This window comes from Hypomesus nipponensis, chromosome 16 (assembly GCF_054491055.1).
Source record: "Hypomesus nipponensis isolate SF chromosome 16, ASM5449105v1, whole genome shotgun sequence".
NCBI lineage: Eukaryota > Metazoa > Chordata > Actinopteri > Osmeriformes > Osmeridae > Hypomesus > Hypomesus nipponensis.
The window spans coordinates 2,974,812-2,999,051 of NC_140376.1; the positions used below are offsets into that span (position 1 = coordinate 2,974,812).

Consider the following 24,240-nt stretch of genomic DNA (forward strand, 5'->3'; position numbering starts at 1 on the left):
TCTGTCTCTCTATCTCTCTCTACCTCCCCTTCTCTATCTCTCTCTACCTCTCTCTATCTCTCTCTACCTCTCTCTCTCTATCTCTCTCTACCTCTCTCTCTATCTCTCTCTACCTCTCTCTCTGTCTGTGTCTACCTCTCTCTCTCTCTGTCTGTGTCTACCTCTCTCTCTCCCTCTCAGTACCTGGACGGGCACATGCGTTTCCTAGCCTTCTTCCTGCAGGAGGCCAGCCTGTACCTGGTGTGGAACCGAGCCAAGGAGATCTGGGAGTGCCTGGTGTCTGGCCCTGATGTCTGTGAGCTCGACAGAGAGGTACGCACACCCCAACACACCCCAACACACCGCAACACACACCCCCAACACATCCCAACACCCCCCAACACATCCCAACACATCCCAACACACCCCAACACCCCCCAACACCCCCCAACACACCCCAACACATCCCAACACACCCCAACACACACCCCAACACACATCCCAACACACCCCCAACACACCCCAACACCTGCAGCCACAGCCTCCACGGTGGACTGGGAGTGTGAGCGCTAACAAGCTGTGTGTGTGTGTGTGTGTGTGTGTGTGTGTGTGTGTGTGTGTGTGTGTGTAGATGTGTTTTGAGTGGTTCACCAAGGGACAGCATGATCTGGAGAGCGACATACAGCAGCAGCTCTTCAAGGAGAAGATCTTGAAGCTGGAGCCCTATGAGATCACTATGAATGGTAAGATCTCCCGCCCGATCAGCCAATCACCCGAGCTGCTGGGTGATCTAGTCCAGGGATGGTAGTGTGTGAGGAAGCGTGTGTGTGATTCTTCTGCCTGTGTTCTCCTCACGCTGCTCCAGGCTTCAATCTGTTCAAGACCTACTTTGAGAATGTGAACCTGTGTGACCATCGTTTGAAACGCCAGGGAACTCAGCTGGTGAGTGGGTCTTAAGTTACCACACACACACACCGTCAGGTATTCTAGTCATAATAAAGGCTGACGATGACAACATCAAATATGTGTTTGTGTGTGTGCAGTGTGTGGAGAGGCTGGACCTCGCAGGCATGGACTTTATCTGGCGTATCGCCATGGAGACGCCGGACGAGGAGATTGCCAACGAAGCCATCCAGCTCATCATCACCTACAGCTACACTAACCTCAACCCCAAGATGAAAAAGGTGTGTGTGTGTGTGTGTGAGACAGAGAGAGACAGAGAGAGACAGAGAGAGACAGAGAGAGACAGAGAGAGACAGAGAGAGAGACAGAGAGAGAGACAGAGAGAGAGAGAGACAGAGAGAGAGACAGAGAGAGAGACAGAGAGAGAGACAGAGAGAGACAGAGAGAGACAGAGAGAGACAGAGAGAGACAGAGAGAGACAGAGAGGGACAGAGAGAGACAGAGAGAGACAGAGAGAGACAGAGAGAGACAGAGAGAGACAGAGAGAGACAGAGAGAGACAGAGAGAGACAGAGAGAGAGAGACAGAGAGAAACAAACACACAGAGAAACACAGACAGGAAGAGGGAGAGGGAGAGGGGGAGGGGCTTTTCTCTACACTCAGCATGTTCTGGTGAATCATCATCATTGTCTCTGTTTCTCCAGGATTCTGTGTCGCTGCACAAGAAGTTCATCGCTGATTGTTACAAAAGACTCGAGGTGAGTGGCTCATTTAGTGGTGTTGGAATACACCATGTGCACAGTCGCATGCACATCAAACCACTGCTAGAATGTTATAGAATCACAAATAACAGCTTGTAGTAGCCTTTATGATCTAAACATGTAAATGTTGCCTTTCTGTGTGGCCTATCAGGCTGCTAGCTCAGCACTGGGCGGGCCGACTTTGACTCATGCTGTTACCAGGGCAACCAAGATGCTGACGGCCACCGCCATGCCGACGGTGGCCACATCTGTCCAATCACCATCCAGGTACACAGCTGGGAGTTCTGGGTAGGAGTTTCTATCTTTAGGTTCTAGTTTGGAATGGCACACACACACATTGTTTACTGTACTTGATAACACACACACACACACACACTGTTTACTGTTCTTGATAACACACACACACACACACTGTTTACTGTTCTTGATAACACACACACACGGTTTACTGTATCAGAGAACACATACTAACTGTTCACTGCACTGCTGACAACATGTATTAATGCCGGGCAAGTGAGCATGTCACAGGGTTACAGAGCAGGTTACTGGAGACAAACTAATTTTCCCCTCAAATGTTTTTCGCCTCACATTTTTGGGAACTGAATTTCGTCATTCGAATTTGACCAGCCGGAATGTAGTTCTATTAGAATTTCTGAAGGTTACATTTTTTTTAAATACAATTTTGGGGATCAGAATTGTACTGGCCGCCACAAATAAATCAATGTTTGGGTAACACCGTCAAGAGTAAACTTGATTTAGTTTGTCTCCCGTGACCTTAACAAATGACAACATCACTTGACCAGCTCACTTAGATGTGAAGTTGTAGCTTGCTGTCTCTTGTCATCGTCGTGTGTGTCTCTGTGTGTGTGTGTCTGTGTCTCTGTGTGTGTCTCTGTGTGTGTGTGTGTGTCTGTGCGTGTCTGTGTGTGTGTGTCTCTGTGTGTGTCTCTGTGTGTGTCTCTGTGTGTGTCTCTGTGTGCGTCTCTGTGTGTGTGTGTCTCTGTGTGCGTCTCTGTGTGTGTGTGTCTCTGTGTGCGTGTCTCTGCTCCCGTCATCTCATTGGTCGGCAGCTCACCCTGTCCCCGCCCCTCCAGGTCAACCAAGCTGGTGATCATCGAGCGGCTGCTGCTATTGGCCGAGCGCTACGTCATCACCATCGAGGTAAGCCCTGCACACAAAGGTCATGGTTTCAGGGTTCGAGGGAGGAAGGGGCGGAGGGAGAGGGGAGGAGGAGGGAGTGAGGGGAGGAGGAGGAGGAATAGAAGGGAGGGAGTGGAGGAGGAGGGAGAGAGGGGAGGGAAGAAGAGAAGGGAAGGAGAGGAGAGAGGGGAGGAGGAAGAGGAGGAAGAGGAGGGAGGGAGGGAGGGGAGGAGGGAGGGGAGGAGGGAGGGTAGGAGGGAGGGGAGGAGGGAGGGGAGGAGGAGGGAGAGAGATGTGATGTGTCTTGGGTCTTTTCTCTCCAGGACCTGTACTCGGTTCCTCGCACCATTCTACCTCACGGAGCCTCCTTCCACGGCCACCCCATCACCCTGCACGTCACCTACGAGTCCACCAAAGATACCTTCTCCCTGGAGGTACCACACACACACACACACCCCCCGGTCTACCTCTCACTGCTCCGGTTGGGAGGCTCATTGTGTGTGTGTGTGTGTGTGTCGCAGGCCCACAGTAACGAGACCGTCGGCAGCCTGCGGTGGAAGATCTCGGAGCATCTCAGCTGCCCGGTGGACAACGTCCAGATCTTCGCCAACGACAGCGTGGTGAGTGCAGGGGGGGGTCGGACGGCCGGTTCCACCAGAGAACGCAGCCACGTCTACGTGGCCTCTCTCTCTCACTATCCCTCTCTCTCTCACACACACTCTCTCTCTCTCTCTCTCTCCCTCCCTCTGTCTCCTTGGTTCTCCCCTCAGCTCACCATGAACCGGGACCAGAAGCTGCTGTCCCAGCTGGGCTTCAGTGACGAGCAGAGCCTGACGGTGAAGAGCTCAGGGACGGGCACGCCCTCAGGGAGCTCTGAGTCCTCCGCCTCCGTGTCCAGCAGCTCCAGCTCAGCCGTGTTCAACTCAGCCTACGCCCTGGAGCAGGTACACACACACACACACACACTAAGTCGCTCACACACTTGAGTGTGGTGCAATTACGGGGGGATTTGGGGGGTCTGACCCCCCTAACTAAGACTTGGACCCCCCCCCCCCCAAAGAGATCAAAACAACAGGTCAGGGAGGTCGATACACGCCCTGGAGAAGACATTGACACCCCCAAATGTCATTGTATTCTTCTCTCTGCTTACAAACACACAGAACATATTCCCAGAAGCCGAAAAGACTAATGTTAATGGGTGTGTGTGTGTGTCTGCAGGAGAAGTCACTGCCAGGTGTGGTGATGGCGCTGGTTTGTAACGTGTTTGAGATGCTGTACCAGCTGGCCAACCTGGACGAGCCCAGGTGAGGCTAACACTCACACACACCAGCAGTGGAACAGTACATGTATTCATGCTGAACCGTACGGTACGGGCGTCACGGGTTAGTGCATGAAATCATACAGAGAATACACGGTATAAAAATAAATCAAATAAAACTTGCGTGCAAATTAATTTATGTCATGCGGAACTACTGTTACATACTCGCGTTCTTTAGGGACGTCTAATCTGCCTAATCTGTGCTAAATGACTACAAATATCTGGAGCCACATTACCCAGGTGTGCCCATAACTGGAACAAGACAAAAAAAATGTCCAACTTCTCCTCCCTACAGTGCTTAACCAGCCATTAGATACACATACAGATAGAGCTAAAAATCACTGATGCCATCGGAATTGACATGTCATCTTCAATGCACCCGTATTCATTCTCGTACCGAACCGTGATGTTTGAACCGCGGTATGAACTGAACCGTGACTTCAGTGTGCCGTTCCACCCCTAACACACACACACACACACACAAACTGATGAAGACAGTTCAGAGTCTCCCAAACATCTGCTTCAACTATTTGAAATGCATACTGACTGGGTGTGTCTGTGTGTGTGTGTGTGCTCCAGGATCACGCTGCGGGTACGCAAGCTCCTCCTCCTGATCCCCACCGACCCCGAGGTCCAGGACGCCCTCGACAACTTTGTCCCCAAAGAGTCCAGCGTGTGGAGCCACCAGGTATGTCCCCTCGCAGTCCCTCCTCCCCTCAAGAGTAGCCCCGCCTCCCTTCTGCAGTAGCCCCGCCTCCCCTCTCCCTCCCTCTGCAGTAGCCCCGCCTCCCCTCTTCCTCAAACTGGAGTAGCCCCGCCTCCCCTCTCCCTCCCTCTGCAGTAGCCCCGCCTCCCCTCTCCCTGCAGTAGCCCCGCCTCCCCTCTCCCTCCCTCTGCAGTAGCCCCGCCTCCCCTCTCCCTCCCTCTGCAGTAGCCCCGCCTCCCCTCTCCCTCCCTCTGCAGTAGCCCCGCCTCCCCTCTCCCTCCCTCTGCAGTAGCCCCGCCTCCCCTCTCCCTCCCTCTGCAGTAGCCCCGCCTCCCCTCTCCCTCCCTCTGCAGTAGCCCCGCCTCCCCTCTCCCTCTCTCTGCAGTAGCCCCGCCTCCCCTCTTTCTCCCTCTGCAGTAGCCCCGCCTCCCCTCTCCCTCCCTCTGCAGTAGCCCCGCCTCCCCTCTCCCTCCCTCTGCAGTAGCCCCGCCTCCCCTCTCCCTCTCTCTGCAGTAGCCCCGCCTCCCCTCTTTCTCCCTCTGCAGTAGCCCCGCCTCCCCTCTCCCTCCCTCTGCAGTAGCCCCGCCTTCCCTCTGGAGTAGTCTGCTACTGCTTCTAACACCTGGGTGTGTGTCTCTCTGTGTCTCTCTCTGTGCGTGTCTCTGTGTGTGTGTGTGTGTGTCTCTGTCTGTGTCTCTGTGTGTGTGTGTCCACCTCCTGTAGAAGACGTTGTTCACCCTGGGTCAGAGTTCAGGCTCTCGCTCTCCGTCTCTGTCGTCCAAGCAGCAGCACCAACCCAGCGCTGCCTCCATCCTGGAGGCCCTGTTCAGGTCCCTGGCCCCAGGCATGTCCACCTTCAGGGTCCTGTACAACCTGGAGGTAGAGGCCTGCTCTCTCTCACCTCACACACACTACATACGCACTCACACACACACGGTTACTTCATATACGGACGTTCTTACGTCATACACACACACACACACACACGCACTGATGTCTCCCCTCCCTCCCTCTGCCCCTCCTTCTCCTCCTCCCCTCACTCTCTCCCTCTCTCTCCTCTCCTTCTCCTTCCCTCCTTCAGGTGCTGAGCTCCAAGCTGATGCCCACCACCGATGACGAGATGGCTAAAACCAGCGTCAAGTCCTTCTGTGAGAACTTCCTCAAAGCAGGAGGCCTCAGGTAAGCAGGCTGCGCTACTTGGCATTCCCCGACGGTTACAGGCGTGGATCCGGTTCAGTGATTGAGTGTGTTTGTTTTGGGTCCCGGGGCAGCCTGGTGGTGAATGTGATGCAGAGGGATTCCATCCCTTCCGAGGTGGACTATGAGACCAGGCAGGGTGTCTACTCCATCTGCCTTCAGCTGGCCAGGTACACACACACACACACACCATTCTATACACACACACACACACACATTCATGCACATGTCTATGCAAGTGCTCTCCCGTCTCACCGCCGACGCTGAACTGTGATTGGCCGCGCCGTGTTCCAGGTTCCTCCTGGTTGGCCAGAGCATGCCGGCGATGATGGACGACGACGCGGTGAAGGACGGCGAGGCGCTGTCGTCCCGGCCCTTCCGGAACGCCGGGCGCTCCGGCAGGCAGCTGTCCCTCTGCGGCACGCCAGAGAAGTCCTCGTACCGCCAGATGTCCCTGTCTGAGCGCTCCTCCATCAGGGTGGAGGAGATCATCCCTGCAGCCCGCGTGGCCATACAGGTACACACACACTCACACACACACACACACACACACTCACACATACACACACTCACACACACACTCACACACTCACACACACTCACATACACACTCACACACACACTCACACACTCACACTCACACGCTCACACTCACACACACACTCACACACTCTCACACACACACACACAGATAAAGGGTTGTAGAGACTACTTATGAGAGAGAGAAAAAATTCTCCCTTGTCTTTCACCCTCCCTCATCTCTCTCTTCTCTTCACTCTCTCTTTCTCCACCTTCCTGTCTCACCGTCCCCCCTCCCCCCTCCCTCCTCCTCCCCCCCCCCCCTCTCCCCCCCCCCCCCTTCCCCCCTCTCCCCCCCCCCCTCTTCCCTCCCCCCCTCTCCTCCCTCCCCCCTCTCCTCCTCCCCCCCTCTGTCTCCTCCCCCCCTCTCCTCCCTCCCCCCCTCCCCCCTCCCTCTCCCCCCTCTCCTCCTCTCTCTCCCCCACTCCTCCCCCCTTCCTCCTCCCCCTCTCCTCCTCCCCCCTTCCTCCTCCCCCTTCCTCCTCCCCCTCTCCTCCTCTCTCTCCCCCACTCCTCCCCCCCTTCCTCCTCCCCCCTTCCTCCTCCCCCCTCTCCTCCCTCTCCCCCTCCCCCCTCCCTCTCCCCCCCCCTCTCCCCCCCCTCCTCCTCTCTCTCCCCCACTCCTCCCCCCTTCCTCCTCCCCCCCTCTCCTCCTCCCCCCCTTCCTCCTCCCCCCTTCCTCCTCTCCCCCACTCCTCCCCCCCTTCCTCCTCCCCCCTCTCTCTCCCCCCCCTCTCCTCCTCTCTCTCCCCCACTCCTCCCCCCTCTCCTCCTCCCCCCTTCCCCCTCCCCCCCCTTCCTCCTCTCCCCCACTCCTCCCCCCCTCTCCTCCTCCCCCCCTCTCCTCCTCCCCCCCTTCCTCCTCCCCCCCTCCCCCCTCTCCTCCTCCCCCCCTCTCCTCCTCCCCCCCTCTCCTCCTCCCCCCCTTCCTCCTCCCCCCCTCTCCTCCTCCCCCCCTCTCCTCCTCCCCCCTCTCCTCCTCCCCCCCCCTCCTCCTCCCCCCCTCTCCTCCTCCCCCCCTCAGACCATGGAGGTTAGGGACTTCACCTCCACGGTCGCCTGCTTCATGCGTCTCACTTGGGCGGCTGCCGCCGGACGTTTGGACCTGGTGGGCAGCCCTCAGCCAATCAGAGAGAGCCACTGTGCTGCCCTGCCCATAGGGATCCGAACCCGGGTCAGCAGCACAGGTGAGAGAGACACACACTCACACACACTCTTAACTCACTCTGTCCTCATAACGGTTGCTGTTTTTTGTTCAATTCTACCTAGCGCAGTGGTTCATAACCCTGTCCTCAGGGACCCCCTGTCCTGCATGTTTTAGATGTTTCCCTGCTCCAACACACCTGATTCAAATGCATGTTCGTTAGCAGGCTTCTACAGAGCTAGATAACAACCCATTCATTTGAATCAGGTGTGTTGGAGCAGGGAAACATCTAAAACATGCAGGACAGGGGGTCCCTGAGGACAGGGTTATGAACCACTGACCTCGAGTGTCGTTTGTGAGAGAACCTGATTTATCGCTTCCAAGCTGTAATGGTGTGTGTGTGTGTGTGTGTGTGTTCACAGGCAGCAACTGCAGCTCCAGCAGCGAGGGCGAAGCCCCCCCGACAGCGTTGCATGCTGGGATATGCGTGAGGCAGCAGTGCGTTTCCATCAAGGACGCCATCATTGCCCGCGAGGCCCTGTCTCTGCTGGTCACCTGTCTCCAGCTACGCTGCCAACAGCTTTGTACGACACACACACACACACACTCTCACACACTCACGGTTGCACCATGAGGTGTGTTAGCGTGTGTGGTCTGAACACTGTGGTTTCCTCCCCCAGCCTCGTTCTACAACCTTCCCTCTGTCAGCGACTTCATCATCGACATCCTGCTGGGCTCTCCCAGTGGAGAGGTGCGACACACACACACTCTCTCTACCGCACACACTCTCTACCACACACACTCTCTACCACACACACGCTCTCTCCCACACACACTCAACCATACACTCTCTACCACACACACACACTCTACCGCACACACACTCTCTCTACCGCACACACTCTCTACCACACACACTCTCTACCACACACACGCTCTCTCCCACACACACTCAACCATACACTCTCTACCACACACACACTCTCTACCACACACACACTCTCTACCACACACACGCTCTCTCCCACACACACTCAACCATACACTCTCTACCACACACACACTCTCTACCACACACACACTCTCTACCACACACATTCTCTACCACACACACGCTCTCTCCCACACACACACACTCTCTCTACCGCACACACACTCTCTACCGCACACACACTCTCTACCACACACACGCTCTCTCCCACACACACACACACTCAACCATACACTCTCTACCACACGCATGATGTTCACCATGCCAGTGTGACTGGCGTGTGTGTGTGTGTGTGTGCTGTAAAATCCCCTCCCTCTCTCTGTGTATGTAACATCCTCTCTCTCTCCCTCTTTGTGTGTGTGTTTGTGTGTCAGATCCGCCGCGTGGCGTGCGACCAGCTGTACACCCTGAGCCAATCGGACACCTCGCCCTTCCCCGACCTCCAGAAGCCCAACCTCTTCCTGCTGTCGGTGGTGCTGACCGCCCAGCTGCCCCTCTGGAGCCCCACCTCCATCATGAGGGGGGTCAACCAGAGGTACACGCACGCACGCATGCACACACACACAGAGGCTGACTGGAGCCCGTCCTGTGTTGGAGCTGTGCCTGAAGGTGTGTTTCTCCCTGCAGGCTGCTGTCCCAGTGCACTGAGTACTTTGACCTGCGCTGCCAGCTGCTGGATGACCTCACCAGTAAGTTGCACCGCCGGTCCGACCTGTGGCCCTGCTCCGTGGGTGTAGCCGCTCGTTCTGTCCAGCAGAGGTCAGTGTTGTGTTACTAACTCTGCCTCTCTGTCTCTCCTCCTCTCTCCCACCCTCCTTCTCCCCCTCCCCCAGGCTCAGAGATGGATGCGTTGAACGTGAGCGCGGCCGCCATGCTGGAGGATGAGATCTCGTGGCTGGACAACTTTGAGCCGAGCTGGAGCGCTGAGATGGAGACGAGCGAGGCCGACAACATCCTGCAGGCGGGCCACCTGCGGCTCATCAAGACCCTGCTGTCACTCTGCGGCAACGAGAAGGAGCAGCTAGGTCAGCTGTGTCCCTTTCACACACACACACACACACACAGTCTTTGACCCCTGTCCTTATCCTAGGGTCTCCCTCCCATCCTCTAAAACCTATTTTTTTCTCTCTCTCTCTCTCTCTCTCTCTCTCTCTCTCTCTCTCTCTCTCTCTCTCTCTCTCTCTCTCTCTCTCTCTCTCTCTCTGTCTCTCTGACTCTCTGTCTGTCTCTCTGACTCTCTCTCTGTCTCTCTGACTCTCTCTCTGACTCTCTCTCTCCCCACAGGTGCTTCTTTGATCCAGCAGCTTCTGGATGACTTCCTGTTTCGAGCCTCCCGCATCATCATCAACAGCTCTAACCCCACCCCCTCCGCTGCGCCCAGCCACGACTTCCACCCCAAGTACGCCTGCCACCCCGCACAAACTCAGCTTGCCGCCACAAAAAAAGAACTGTCGCTGAAACTCCCTCCTGTGTGTGGTGTGTGTGTGTGTGTGTGTGTGTGGTGTGTGTGTGTGTGTGTGTGTAGGTGCAGCACAGCCAGCAGCAGGCTAGCGGCCTACGAGGTTCTGGTGATGCTAGCTGACAGCTCTCTGTCGAACCTTCGCCTCATCACCAGAGAGCTGCTGTCCATGCATCACCAGTCTGACCCCTCACTCTGCAAGGAGTTTGATGTGAGTAGTGTCATGGGAAATTCTAGCGCTACTGCGTCGGTTTGAATATAGTCAAGAAGACTCATGGTTTTTCATACTTAAGGCCAGAATGTCTTCTACAGTAGTCACACACACATAAACACACATACACTTGTCCACACTTACTCTTCTGATACTGTGGATATTTAACTCTTGCAACCCCCCTTTATCTCCCTTCCCACCCTCTCTCCCCTCCGTCTCTCCCTCACTGTCTTTACTCTGTCTCCTCCCCCCTCCTCTCTCTCCTCTCTTCTCCCTCTCCTCTCTCCCCCCCCTCTCCTCTCTCCCTCTCTCCTCTCTCCAGTACCTCCCTCCTGTGGACAGCCGTTCAGTCTCAGGGTTTGTAGGGCTGAAGAACGGAGGAGCCACCTGCTACATGAACGCTGTGTTCCAGCAGCTCTACATGCAGCCGGGCCTGGCGGAGGTACACACACACCTGTACACACACATACACACACACCTGTACACACACATACACACACACCTGTACACACACACACACACCTGTACACACACACACACACCTGTACACACACACACACACCTGTACACACACACACACACACACACACACCTGTACACACACACACACACACACCTGTACACACACACACACACACACACACACCTGTACACACACACACACACACACCTGTACACACACACACACACACACCTGTACACACACACACACACACACACACCTGTACACACACACACACACACACACACCTGTACACACACACACACACACACACACACCTGTACACACACACACACACACACACACCTGTACACACACACACACACACACCTGTACACACACACACACACACACCTGTACACACACACACACACACACACACCTGTACACACACACACACACACACACACCTGTACACACACACACACACACACACACACCTGTACACACACACACACACACACACACCTGTACACACACACACACACACACCTGTACACACACACACACCTGTACACACACACACCTGTTACTCAGTTTCTGTGTTTTTCCCAGTCTGGGTGTCCACCAGATGGCGATATTTAGTCTCTCCCATGATTTCAGTGTTTTTGGACATGAGAATGCATCTGGTGTGTGTGTGTGTGTGTGTGTGTCCAGGCGATCCTGTCCATTGAGGATGACTCGGAGCAGCCTGAGGAGAGTGTGTTCTGTCAGGTCCAGTCTCTGCTGGGACACCTGATGGAGAGCAAGCTGCAGTACTACGTCCCCGAGAACTTCTGGAAGGTGTGGAGATACCACCTCACTCTCTCCTCACCCCCACAACGCCCTCACCTCACTCTCTCCTCACCCTCACCACACCCTCTCCACACCTTCACCACACCTTCACCACACCCTCTCCTCACCCTCTCCACACCTTCACCACACCTTCACCACACCCTCTCCACACCTTCACCTCACCCTTTCCTTCAGCTCACCCTCTTCTCACCCCTACCACACCCTCACCTTCTCCTCACCCTCACCACACCCTCTCCTCACCCTCTCCACACCTTCACCACACCTTCACCACACCCTCTCCACACCTGCACCTCACCCTCACCTCACCCTTTCCTTCAGCTCACCCTCTCCTCACCCCTACCACACCCTCACCTTCTCCTCACCCTCACCACACCCTCTCCTCACCCTCTCCTCACCCTGAAGTGAAACTGGAGATCTCAAGCTGCAGGATGTGTCAGTCATTGTGTGTGTGTGTGTTTCAGATCTTCAAGATGTGGAATAAAGAGCTGTACGTGCGCGAGCAGCAAGATGCCTATGAGTTCTTCACCAGCCTGGTGGACCAGTTAGACGAACACCTCAAGGTACAACATGCATCTAACACACACACACACACACACACACCCGTCACGTAACGCACACACATACTCTCATACGCGTGCCTGCATGTCTTCCTCGTCAGAAAATTGGTCGGGAGCAGATCTTTAAGAACACCTTCCAGGGCATCTTCTCTGATCAGAAGATCTGCAAGGACTGTCCTCACAGGTGAGCCGGGCGCCATGGTTACCGCGCGCCCGCCGTGACTGGCTGGACGTCAGCGCCCCTGACCTCTGACCCCTTGACCCCCTCACCCAGGTACGAGCGTGAAGAGACCTTCATGGCCTTGAATCTGGGCGTGACTTCCTGTCAGAGCCTGGAGATCTCATTGGACCAGTTTGTCAGAGGGGAGGTGCTTGAAGGAAGCAACGCCTACTACTGCGAGAAGTGCAAAGAGAAGGTGTGTGTGTGGGAGAGAAAGAAAGAGAGACTGTGATATCTTTCTGTGTGTGTGTGTGTGTGTGTGTGTGTTAACCTGTGTGAGGGGGGAGGGGGAAGAGAGAGAAAGAGAGAGAGACTGTGATATCTGTCTGTGTGTGTTAACCTGTGTGTGTGTGTGGTAACCTGTGTGTGGGGGGGAGGGGGAAGAGAGAGAAGGAGAGAGACTCTGTGACGTGTGTGTGTGTGTGTGTGGTAACCTGTGTGTGGGGGGAGGGGGAAGAGAAAGAAGGAGAGAGACACTGTGATATCTGTCTGTGTGTGTGTGTGTGTGGTAACCTGTGTGGGGGGGGGGAGGGGGAAGAGAGAGAAAGAGAGAGAGACTGTGATATCTGTCGGTGTGTGTGTGTGTGTGTGGTAACCTGTGTGTGTGTGTGTGTGTCTCCAGAGGACCACAGTGAAGAGGACCTGCATCAAGTCCCTTCCCAGCGTCCTCTGCATCCACCTCATGCGCTTCGGCTTCGACTGGGAGAGCGGACGCTCCATCAAATACGACGAGCAGATCAGGGTACAGCTCCCCTGCTTAACCTGTGTGTGTGTTTACCCTGTGTGTGTGCCCACCCTGTGTGTGTGTGTGTGTTTGCCCTGTGTGTGTGCCCTGTGTGTGTGTGTTTACCCTGTGAGTGTGTGTGTTTAACCTGTGTGTGTGTTAACCCTGTGTGTGTGTGTGTTTAACCAGTGTGTGTGTGTGCCCTGTGTGTGTGTGTGTGCCCTGTGTGTGTGTTTAACCTGTGTGTGTGTTTACCCTGTGTGTGTGCCCACCCTGTGTGTGTGTGTGTGTTTGCCCTGTGTGTGTGCCCTGTGTGTGTGTGTTTACCCTGTGAGTGTGTGTGTTTAACCTGTGTGTGTGTTAACCCTGTGTGTGTGTGTGTTTAACCAGTGTGTGTGTGTGCCCTGTGTGTGTGTGTGTGCCCTGTGTGTGTGTTTAACCTGTGTGTGTGTTTAACCTGTGTGTGTGTGCCCTGTGTGTGTGTTTAACCTGTGTGTGTGCAGTTCCCCTGGGTGCTGAACATGGAGCCGTACACCGTGTCAGGCATGGCTCGTCAGGACTGCAGCGTGGAGGGTGGCGAGGGGCGGGGCGACGGGGCCGCAGGGGGGTCGCCCAGGAAGAAGGTGACCATCTCTGAGAACTACGAGCTGGTGGGAGTCGTAGTCCACAGCGGCCAAGCTCACGCTGGACATTACTACTCCTTCATCAAAGACCGCCGGTGAGACACACACACACACACACACACACAGAGAGAGGTTCTTGAGTTCCCCAGAGTGTGGAGTGTTTGTGCCTCCTGCAGAGCCCAGTGGCATCCTGATGTGTAAGCATCTCCAGATGTCTGGCAGCAGCCACGCTGGGGAGCTGGAATGTTGAGACCACAGACCCTAACACCACTCTCCTCCCTCCCTCCCTCCCCTCCCCTCCCCTCCCCTCCCCTCCCTACTTTTCTGCCCCTCTCCCCCCTCCTGTCTTCCCTCTCCCTCCTCTCCTCCCTCTCCCTCCTCTCTCCCTCCTCTCCTCCCTCTCCCTCCTCTTCTCCCTCTCCCTCCTCTTCTCCCTCTCCCTCCTCTCCTCCCTCCCCCCCTTCTTCTCCTCTTCCTCTCCATCCTCTCTCCTCCCTCTCCCCCCCCCTTCTTCTCCTCTTCCTCTCCCTCCTCTCCTCCCTCCTCTCCTCCCTCTCCCTCCTCTCCTCCCTCCCCCCCTTCTTCTCCTCTTCCTCTCCATCCTCTCTCCTCCCTCTCCCCCCCCCCTTCTTCTCCTCTTCCTCTCCCTCCTCTCCTCCCTCCTCTCCTCCCTCTCCCTCCTCTCCTCCCTCTCCCTCCTCTCTCCCTCCTCCCCTCCCCCTCTCCTCTCCCAGGGGTGGTGCCCGTGGCCGGTGGTACAAGTTTAACGACAACGTCGTGGAGGAGTTTGACATGAACGACGACACCCTGGAGTACGAGTGCTTCGGGGGGGAGTATCGACCCAAAGTCTACGACCAGTGTAAGCATGGAGCGGCCCGCTTCCAGCGTGATAGGACCAGCTGGGCCACACTTATAGACTAACCCCCCTTACTGTGTGTCTGTGTGTGTGTGTGTGTGCGCGTGCAGCCAACCCCTATCCAGATGTGCGGAGGCGCTACTGGAACGCCTACATGCTGTTCTACCAGAGGATCAGTGACCAGAACTCTCCGGTGCTGCCCAAGAAGAGCCGAGTCAGCGTCATGCGACAGGAGGCCGAAGACCTCACCCTGTGAGACACACACAGACACACACACACACATTCAAACTACCCTTTTTCCCCAGCACCTTGATATCCACCGATTTAAGTACCATCTCTCTGCGAATCCCTCCCCCCTCCCAGGTCAGCCCCCTCCTCCCCTGATGTGTCCCCCCAGTCGTCCCCCCGGCCCCCCAGGGCCAACAACGACCGGCTCACCCTCCTCACCCGTCTGGTCCGCAAGGGGGAGAAGAAGGGCCTGTTTGTGGAGAAGATGCCAGCTAGCATCTACCAGGTAACTAACCCTGCTAGCTACAGTACAGATAGACTAACCTTAACTCTGCTAGCTACAGTGCAGCTAGACTCACCCTGCTAGCTACAGTACAGCTAGACTAACCCTGCTAGCTACAGTACAGATAGACTAACCCTGCTAGCTACAGTACAGATAGACTAACCTTAACTCTACTAGCTACAGTACAGCTAGACTAACCCTGCTAGCATCTACCAGGTAACTAACCCTGCTAGCTACAGTACAGATAGACTAACCCTGCTAGCTACAGTACAGATAGACTAACCCTGCTAGCTACAGAACAGTCACACTAACCTCTGAAGCGTTCTGTCCTGCAGATGGTGCGGGATGAGAACCTGAAGTTCATGAGGAACAGAGACGTCTACAACAGCGACTACTTCAACTTCACCCTCTCCCTCGCCTCCGTCAATGCAGTAAGTACACAGATGTGTGTGTGTGTGTATTTATATACGTGTGTGTGTGTGTGTGTGGTGTGCTTATATTTGTATGTGTGTTGTGTGTGTGTGTGTGTTTTTCCAGACCAAGCTGAAGCACCCGGTCTACCAGGCTATGGCCAAAGAGAGTCTCCAGCTAGCGGTTCACTTCCTCTTCCACACCTACCTACGCACCAAGAAGAAGCTCCGGTACTCTCACACACACACACACACACACAGTCAGTCATAGCTCCAACGCAAGCACACCCACACTGTTGGATAGAATATAACAACTGTTATCCTGTTCTCCCCCCCCCCCACCCCCCGGCAGGGTGGACACAGAGGAGTGGATGGCCACTGTGGAGGTTCTGCTGTCTAAGAGCAGCGAGGCCTGCCAGTGGATGGTGCAGTACTTGGTGGGACCAGAGGGCAGAGAGATCACCAAGTCAGTACCACACTGCTCCACCAGCTACCCCACACACTGCTCCACCAGCTACCCCACACACTGCCCCAGCAGCTACCCCACACACCGCTCCAGCAGCTACCCCACACACTGCCCCAGCAGCTACCCCACACACTGCTCCACCAGCTACCCCACACTGCTCCACCAGCTACCCCACACACTGCCCCAGCAGCTACCCCACACACTGGTCCACCAGCTACCCCACACACTGCTGCACCAGCTACCCCACACTGCTCCACCAGCTACCCCACACACTGCTGCATCAGCTACCCCACACTGCTCCACCAGCTACCCCACACACTGCTGCACCAGCTACCCCACACTGCTGCACCAGCTACCCCACACACTGCTCCACCAGCTACCCCACACACTGCTCCACCAGCTACCCCACACACTGCCCCAGCAGCTACCCCACACACCGCTCCAGCAGCTACCCCACACACTGCCCCAGCAGCTACCCCACACACTGCTCCACCAGCTACCCCACACTGCTCCACCAGCTACCCCACACACTGCCCCAGCAGCTACCCCACACACTGGTCCACCAGCTACCCCACACACTGCTGCACCAGCTACCCCACACTGCTCCACCAGCTACCCCACACACTGCTGCATCAGCTACCCCACACTGCTCCACCAGCTACCCCACACACTGCTGCACCAGCTACCCCACACTGCTGCACCAGCTACCCCACACACTGCTCCACCAGCTACCCCACACACTGCTCCACCAGCTACCCCACACACTGCTCCACCAGCTACCCCACACACTGCTCCACCAGCTACCCCACACACTGCTCCACCAGCTACCCCACACACTGCTCCACCAGCTACCCCACACCGCTCCACCAGCTACCCAGGGCTCAGAGCTTCTCAAAGGCTTTGCTCCATCCTGGCACTAGTTCCAGATGCCATTGTTGACCTAGCAACAGAAGTTAGAGCAAAGACCTCCCCCCCCTCCAGGCCTCACACACACGCGCATGGTCATCCCAGGCACCTCACGGCAGGCAGGGCTCCCCGTGGCTTCCTGTCGTTAGCTTGCATCCAGCGGGACGGGACGGGGACGGGGGGCAGATTGAAAGCACCTGTGTGAGCCCCGGCTCTGGAATGCCAAGACTCAAAGGCAGCCCTGGTGTTTGGGGGGGGGGTTGTGAGTGGGTGTCGAGGTGTAACATTTCCCTAATCAACGTGTGAGTGGGTTGTTTCCAGTTTGTTTGTGTGTGTGTGTGGAGATGGGGTGAGTTCAGCTCTTAGCTGTGATTGGCTGTTGCGTATCGGACGTTTTGGACCACGCTCCACGCCACTCCTCTCCCACACGCACACACACCCACAACAAAGACACACAGGCAGGGTAGCGTGCCTCTACTGCATGTGGTGTGTGAGTGTCAAGGCCAAATATGTCAGGGTTTTGAACAAGCCAGCATTCTTCAAGATTTTTATTAGACACACACACACACACACGGGTCACTTTTGACTAAATATAGTATTGTTATTGGCTTTCCAGTCCGATTGTGCCATCTTTAATACATCAGGGAAATCTTACATTGTTCACAAGAGCCTCGAAAACGTTGAAAGCAGAAGAGCGCGATTGTTTTAGGAAAATAGAACAGGGTCCCTTAAACTTGCTTGAATCCACAGTTGAAATTATGTTAAACTCGTGTTGTGCACTCTCTCTTTCCCCCCCTCCCCCTCGTGTTGTGCACTCTCTCTTTCCCCCCCTCCCCCTCGTGTTGTGCACTCTCTCTTTCCCCCCTCCCCCTCGTGTTGTGCACTCTCTCTTTCCCCCCTCCCCCTCGTGTTGTGCACTCTCTCTTTCCCCCCTCCCCCTCCAGGGTGTGTCTGCTGGAGTGCAGCATGAGGGAGATCAGGGCGGTGGTGGCCGCCATCTTGGAGAAGACCTTGGAGAGCGCGCTCCACTTTGGCGACCCGGGATTGGACAGCCTGACCGACGCCCTGCTCTCCCTATTAGACAAGGATGTGCCGGAGAATGTCAAGAACTGTGCCCAGTACTTCAGCCTTTTCAGCAACTTTGCACAGAGGGTAACACACACACACACACACACATGTTCTCTATTGGTGTGAGACAGAAAACTTGTCTATTTGACTGAATGAGGCATTGACCTGTCTGTCTGCCTTCTTGTCTGTCTGACTTCCTGTCTGTGTGTGTTTCAGGGACATGGGCCGTGCCAGTTGTTGTTGAAACACTCTGCGTATCGCAGGATGCTTATCTTCCTTCTGGGGCCCAACAGGCAGAATAACCAGGTAACTCTCTCACACACACACACACACACACTCTTTCTGCCTCCGACACACACACGTACACACGGTACCGTTACCGGTATCGTTCCGTCCTGAAGATGTGATGTTGGGGTGCTCTTCTTCCACACACTGCTCTCTTCACAATCCCTTTTTCAATTCAACTGTCTCTTCCCCCCCCTCTCTCTCTCTCTCCCCCCCCCCTCTCTCTCTCTCTCTCCCCTCTCTCTCTCTCTCCCCCCCCTCTCTCTCTCCCCCCTCCCCCCTCTCTCCCCCCTCCCCCCTCTCTCTCTCTCCCCCCCCCCCTCTCTCTCTCTCCCCCCCCCCCCTCTCTCTCTCCCCCCCCCCTCTCTCTCTCTGTAGAACCGGCGCTGGAATCCAGCTCAGGCGCGAGAGTTCCTCCACCTCCACACGACCCTGGCCATGATCGCCCTCCAGTCTGACCTCAGCACCCAGAGGACCCAGGGTGAGACACACACAGACACACACATGTGATCCCACAAACACACACACACACAGACACACCTAGGAGGTCGTCCTAGGGGAGTCAGGTGGCTGAGCGGTTAGGGAATTGTTCCAGTATTCTGAAGGTTGCCGGTGGTTCGTTGCGTCCTTGGGCAAGGCACTTCACCCTACTTGCCTCGAGGGGGAATGTCCCTGTACTTACTGTAAGTCGCTCTGGATAAGAGCGCCTGCTAAATGATGTCCTGTCTGACGGCTCCTCCTCTCTCCTCAGCTCCCAGCTCCTTCAAGCTGAGTGTGGGAGTCCTCCCTGCCTCCACCTCCCTCCTCCCCCTCAACCCCGACATCCTGGCCTCGCTCTTCACCCCGGAGGGCCAGCCCTACCTGATGGAGGTACCGCTCACACACATTTACACACACACACACGCGCACGCACGCGCGTTCATCCAGTCTTGAACTTGCCGCAGGATGTTGTGTGTGTGACGCGGTGTGTGTTCTGCTGGCCAGGTGATGTTTGCCATGCGGGAGCTGTCTGGTCCGTTGGCCATCCTCATAGAGATGGTGACACGCTGCTCCTTCTGCAACGAGCCCTTCTCACTGGGAGTCCTGCAGCTGCTTAAGGTCTGGAGAACTACAAGTCCCACACTGCCCATTTAGCAGAACTACAAGTCCCCACACTGACCATTTAGCAGACTTACAAGTCCCACGCTGCCTATTTAGCAGAACTACAAGTCCCACACTGCCCATTTAGCAGAACTACAAGTCCCACACTGCCCATTTAGCAAAACTACAAGTCCCACACTGCCCATTTAGCAGGACTACAAGTCCCACACTGCCCATTTAGCAAAGCTGAGGGGTGTTTTAATGACTGTGTGTGTGTGTGTGTGTGTGTGTGTGTGTGTGTGTGTGTGTGTGTGTGTGTGTGTGTGTGTGTGTGCAGACCCAGCTGGAGACTGCTCCACCACACGAGCTGAAGAATGTGTTCCAGATGCTGCAGGAGCTGTTGGTGAGTGGCAGCTGTCAATCAAACGTGTCTGAGGTGTCATCCCTGATGTCCTGCTGTGTCCCTGTACAGTCACCACTCTCCAGTCCTCCTGGAAACCAACCTCCCTCATCTTCGCATTCTATCTCCCTCCCTCTCCCTTTCTCTCCCCTGTCTCTCCCCCTCCTTCTCCCCCCTCTCTGTCCCTCCCTCCCCCCCTGTCTCCCTCCCTCTCTCTCTCCCTCCCCCCTGTCTCCCTCTCTCTCTCTCTCTCTCTCTCTCTCTCTCTCTCTCTCTCTCTCTCCCTCTCCCTCTCTCAGGTGGTGGAGGACCCCCTCCAATCCCAGAGGCTCAAGTACGCCTTTGAGTCAGAGAAAGGCCTCCTGGGTAGATATCCTGCTTCATCTTTTAGGGCTTCCCGGTGATTTTGGAACCTGCTGGGTTTGGATGAACTCTGCCTTACTCTCCCCATCTCTGCCTCCCCCTGTCTCCCCCCTCCTCTCCCTCCCCCCTCCCCTCCTCCCCCTCCCCTCCTCTCCTCTCCCTCCCCTCCTCCCCCTGTCTCCCCCCCTCCTCTCCCTCCCCTCCCCTCCTCCCCCTCCCCCTCCGCCTCCCCCTCCTCTCCCTTACCCCTCCCCTCCTCTCCCTCCCCCTCCCCCTCCCTCTCCCTCCCCCCTCCCCTCCTCTCCCTCCCCCCTCCCCCCTCCCCTCCTCTCCCTCCCCTCCCCTCCTCTCCCTCCCCCCTCCCCTCCTCTCCCTCCATCTCCCTCCCCCCTCCCCCCTCCCCTCCTCTCCCTCCCCCCTCCCCCTCCCTCTCCCTCCCCTCCCCTCCTGTCCCTCCTCTCCCTCCCCCCTGTCTCCCCCCCTCCTCTCCCTCCCCTCCCCATCTCTGCCTCCCCCTGTCTCCCCCCTCCTCTCCCTCCCCCCTCCCCTCCTCCCCCTCCCCTCCTCTCCCTCCTCTCCCTCCCCCCTCCCCTCCTCTCCCTCCCCTCCTCCCCCTCCCCCTCCGCCTCCCCCTCCTCTCCCTTCCCCCTCCCCTCCTCTCCCTCCCCCCTCCCCCTCCCTCTCCCTCCCCCCTCCCCTCCTCTCCCTCCCCCCTCCCCCCTCCCCTCCTCTCCCTCCCCTCCCCTCCTCTCCCTCCCCCCTCCCCTCCTCTCCCTCCATCTCCCTCCCCCCTCCCCTCCTCTCCCTCCTCTCCCTCCCCCCTGTCTCCCCCCTCCTCTCCCTCCCCTCCCCTCCTCCCCCTCCCCCTCCGCCTCCCCCTCCTCTCCCGCCGCCTCCCCCTCCTCTCCCTTCCCCCTCCCCTCCTCTCCCTCCCCTCCTCTCCTCTCCCTCCCCTCCTCCCTCCCCCCTCCCCCCTCCCCTCCTCTCCCTCCTCTCCCTCCCCCCTGTCTCCCCCCTCCTCTCCCTCCCCTCCCCTCCTCCCCCTCCCCCTCCGCCTCCCCCTCCTCTCCCTTCCCCCTCCCCTCCTCTCCCTCCCCCCTCCCCCTCCCTCTCCCTCCCCCCTCCCCTCCTCTCCCTCCCCCCTCCCCCCTCCCCTCCTCTCCCTCCCCTCCTCTCCCTCCTCTCCCTCCCCCCTCCCCCCTCCTCTCCCTCCCCCCTCCCCCTCCTCTCCCTCTCCCTCCCCCCTCCCCTCCTCTCCCTCTGCAGCTCTGATGCACCAGAGCAACAACGTGGACAGCAGCCGGTGTTACCAATGTGTCAAGTTCCTGGTCACCCTCGCCCAGAAGTGAGTGTCTTCCTGTCGTCCCAGATCAGACACCATGACGACCGTGCCGTTCCTGTTTGACCTGTGTGTGTGTGTGTGTTCATCAGGTGTGCTCCTGCTAAGGACTACTTCAAGGACCTCTCTGGCCACTGGAGCTGGGCGGTGCAGTGGCTGCAGAAGAAGGCAAGTCTGGGAGACAGTCTCATACTGCACACACATCCACGCCACACACACACACACAGCAGCAGATAATCACCTGCTTGTTCTCTCCTGCCAGATGTCAGAACACTACTGGACTCCCCAGAGCAACGTCTCCAACGAGACGTCCACCGCCAAAACCTTCCAGCGTACCATCTCTGCTCAGGTACACACACACACACATATTTACATGTATTCATTTAGCAGACGCTTTTATCCAAAGCAACTTTCAAGAGAAAGCTTTACAAAGTGCATAGGTCACCGATGTCTCACACACATTACTCGCTCTCATCCATCTCCCTTCTTTGCTGTCAAGGCAACCACTTATTCCTAACCTCCCTCTCTGTTGCGTGTGTGGTGTCTGTGTGTGTGTGTGTGTGTGTGTGTGTGTGTGTGCAGGACACCCTGGCGTATGCCACAGCGCTGCTGAATGAGAAGGAGCAGTCAGGTAGCAGTAACGGCTCGGACGGCAGCCCAGCCAATGAGAACGCCGACCGCAGCCTCCGACAGGTAAGCCCCGCCCACACAGCCAGCGAGGTGTCACGTCAGCATGTCCTTCGACCTCCTGGAACTCACACCATTCTCTCTCTCTCTCTCTATCTCTCTCTCTCTCTCTCTCTCTCGCTGTTGTTCTCTCTCTTTCTCTTGCTGTTGTTTTCTCTCTCTCATTATTTCAGGGTTCGGAGTCTCCTATGATGCTGGGTGATTCTAAGAGCGATCTCGAGGACGTTGACCCCTAGCAACTCAGACCAGCAGAATCCCTCCAATAAGGAGGCGGCACAGTTCCTGGCAGCCAATCGATAGACTGCAGTTCACCTCTGATTGGTCAGGACAACCTGCAACCGCCGGTCAGAACACTTTTCTCTCCTGGTCGCTGGAGCAACATAAGGATACATGAATATTCATGAATAACTTCCTGCCAGGCCAGACTAGTAGATAATTGAGCTGGATCATCTAGGGGCAGGAGGGTTGGTGATTAAGAAGAGTAATCCCTCCATGACAATGGATGACTTGAGTTAATTCTTCTTTCGTTCGTTCACTCACTCAGAATGGAAGAAAAGGGTTTGCATTTTAAGCTTTTTTTTTGTTTTGTTTTTGTTTTTTTGCTCATGTTTGCCAATGTAACTAAATAGACATATTCCTATTGTAAAGATTTTTGTTTCATAGGTGTAATTTCAGATGTAAGATAATATTTTAAAGGCTCCCCGTGCGAACCGTTCGATTGGTGGGTTAGTTAGGGGGCGTGGCTTCAACTAGAAGAGGGACTCACAAACTGAAGTGTGTGTGTATGGGTGTACAACACACACACACACACATGTCAACACACACACATATATATATGTACACAGTCACACAAACAGATGTAGCTGAGGGGGTTTAAGTATGCACTTTATAGTCCAACCCAGCCTGTTGTGATTGGCCCCCTCCCTCACTCCTCTCTTCCTTCCTTCTCTGGCTTTTAATACTTCTGGGCACAGCAAGCTGTTACAGCCGGTGCTACACTTTAAACACACACACCAACACACACACACACCAACACACACACCAACACACACAACCAAGCCTCCACAAAGAGCCCCCCCCCCCCCACCTCCCTTAGCCGGGCACTGTCATCGCCCTAGCAACTGCTGTGGTTACCGCGGTAACCCCGCAAAACGGCAAGTCCCTTTCTTCACCCCCCCCCCAAGCTACGAGGGACGGAACCACGCCCACGGCCAATCAGTGAAGAGCCCACGGTGTTCCTGTCTCCTAGCCGACGAGCAGCAAATTTGCTGGATTTTTACCCCAATCCGTGTTTTTCTTCTTTCGTTTTTTTTTTTTTTTTTTTTTGCTAGTTTTTTCCCCCGACCCGAATGAACAGATGCAGTTTAGTATGACGGACTCGACTTCATGCCAGGGAAGATGCCCTCATGCCAGGGAAGATCCCTGGGCGTTGGTGCCAACCAGCGAGGAGTTTTGGGAGCAAGTTTTATGTTTGAGTGCCAATTGTAATATACATACATATATATATATATATATATACACACATACAGCTTCAGTTGTGGGCCTAGCCCCTGGTGCACTACACCACACTGTAACCAACCTCTGTGCACATAGATGGCACGTGCACACACACAAACACACACACACAGGTCCTCACCTCTGTGCTTTATCAGGTTTGATTTGCCAACTCAGCTTGTTTTGTGTCTCTGCCTTTGGAAAACCAGAGGAGCCCTGAGCAAGACCCACCCCCCCCTCTCCCCCCCTCCCTCTCTCCCTCCCTCCCTCCCTCCCTCCCCCAGATTCCACCTCCGGGAGACTAAGTGCCTTTACCTCCCGACTAACCCAGACCCCCACCTCACCTCTCGCCCCTCCCCCTTCCTAACCCTCCAAGGGGAAGGGGCTTGTAGCGTGGACCCCCCCATCTTGGCTCCACCAACCAGGGCGGTTGCTCGCTTTGACACCTCCCTTCCCTGCGACTGGGTCTGCGCCTGGCTCCTCCGCCCGCCCTCCTCCGCCTAACACATGGGTGTACCTGTGGGTGCTGTGCCAAGGACAGTAGGATTGTTGCTGCTGTGTGCTGCT

At 56.2% G+C, this 24,240-nt stretch overlaps 1 protein-coding gene across 6 annotated transcripts in view; it reads left to right on the plus strand.

Moving 5' to 3' along the window:
• Positions 1 to 22,829, plus strand: part of usp24 (ubiquitin specific peptidase 24) — a 37,653-nt gene extending 14,824 nt beyond the window's left edge. For 4 of the 6 annotated variants that reach the window (XM_084675548.1, XM_084675549.1, XM_084675553.1 and 1 more), the window contains 49 exons: positions 181 to 312; positions 611 to 722; positions 845 to 921; positions 1,023 to 1,163; positions 1,586 to 1,639; positions 1,794 to 1,930; positions 2,737 to 2,803; positions 3,106 to 3,216; positions 3,304 to 3,402; positions 3,553 to 3,726; positions 4,001 to 4,086; positions 4,680 to 4,788; positions 5,530 to 5,685; positions 5,888 to 5,985; positions 6,078 to 6,173; positions 6,298 to 6,520; positions 7,607 to 7,769; positions 8,149 to 8,310; positions 8,407 to 8,477; positions 9,092 to 9,252; positions 9,345 to 9,406; positions 9,551 to 9,742; positions 10,002 to 10,116; positions 10,243 to 10,387; positions 10,710 to 10,829; positions 11,547 to 11,672; positions 12,146 to 12,244; positions 12,343 to 12,425; positions 12,516 to 12,657; positions 13,084 to 13,203; positions 13,689 to 13,903; positions 14,543 to 14,667; positions 14,775 to 14,916; positions 15,028 to 15,178; positions 15,511 to 15,606; positions 15,713 to 15,816; positions 15,938 to 16,051; positions 17,902 to 18,109; positions 18,242 to 18,331; positions 18,689 to 18,791; positions 19,062 to 19,180; positions 19,295 to 19,408; positions 19,728 to 19,793; positions 20,090 to 20,156; positions 21,420 to 21,498; positions 21,585 to 21,660; positions 21,755 to 21,841; positions 22,075 to 22,185; positions 22,353 to 22,829. In XM_084675548.1, the coding sequence (XP_084531674.1) occupies positions 181 to 312; positions 611 to 722; positions 845 to 921; positions 1,023 to 1,163; positions 1,586 to 1,639; positions 1,794 to 1,930; positions 2,737 to 2,803; positions 3,106 to 3,216; positions 3,304 to 3,402; positions 3,553 to 3,726; positions 4,001 to 4,086; positions 4,680 to 4,788; positions 5,530 to 5,685; positions 5,888 to 5,985; positions 6,078 to 6,173; positions 6,298 to 6,520; positions 7,607 to 7,769; positions 8,149 to 8,310; positions 8,407 to 8,477; positions 9,092 to 9,252; positions 9,345 to 9,406; positions 9,551 to 9,742; positions 10,002 to 10,116; positions 10,243 to 10,387; positions 10,710 to 10,829; positions 11,547 to 11,672; positions 12,146 to 12,244; positions 12,343 to 12,425; positions 12,516 to 12,657; positions 13,084 to 13,203; positions 13,689 to 13,903; positions 14,543 to 14,667; positions 14,775 to 14,916; positions 15,028 to 15,178; positions 15,511 to 15,606; positions 15,713 to 15,816; positions 15,938 to 16,051; positions 17,902 to 18,109; positions 18,242 to 18,331; positions 18,689 to 18,791; positions 19,062 to 19,180; positions 19,295 to 19,408; positions 19,728 to 19,793; positions 20,090 to 20,156; positions 21,420 to 21,498; positions 21,585 to 21,660; positions 21,755 to 21,841; positions 22,075 to 22,185; positions 22,353 to 22,415 (5,763 nt within the window). In that variant the 3' untranslated portion in view covers positions 22,416 to 22,829. The remainder of the gene's footprint in view (positions 1 to 180; positions 313 to 610; positions 723 to 844; positions 922 to 1,022; positions 1,164 to 1,585; positions 1,640 to 1,793; positions 1,931 to 2,736; positions 2,804 to 3,105; positions 3,217 to 3,303; positions 3,403 to 3,552; positions 3,727 to 4,000; positions 4,087 to 4,679; positions 4,789 to 5,529; positions 5,686 to 5,887; positions 5,986 to 6,077; positions 6,174 to 6,297; positions 6,521 to 7,606; positions 7,770 to 8,148; positions 8,311 to 8,406; positions 8,478 to 9,091; positions 9,253 to 9,344; positions 9,407 to 9,550; positions 9,743 to 10,001; positions 10,117 to 10,242; positions 10,388 to 10,709; positions 10,830 to 11,546; positions 11,673 to 12,145; positions 12,245 to 12,342; positions 12,426 to 12,515; positions 12,658 to 13,083; positions 13,204 to 13,688; positions 13,904 to 14,542; positions 14,668 to 14,774; positions 14,917 to 15,027; positions 15,179 to 15,510; positions 15,607 to 15,712; positions 15,817 to 15,937; positions 16,052 to 17,901; positions 18,110 to 18,241; positions 18,332 to 18,688; positions 18,792 to 19,061; positions 19,181 to 19,294; positions 19,409 to 19,727; positions 19,794 to 20,089; positions 20,157 to 21,419; positions 21,499 to 21,584; positions 21,661 to 21,754; positions 21,842 to 22,074; positions 22,186 to 22,352) is intronic. The other 2 variants (XM_084675550.1, XM_084675551.1) reach the window with 1 other exon arrangement.
• The last annotated feature ends 1,411 nt before the right edge of the window (positions 22,830 to 24,240 follow it).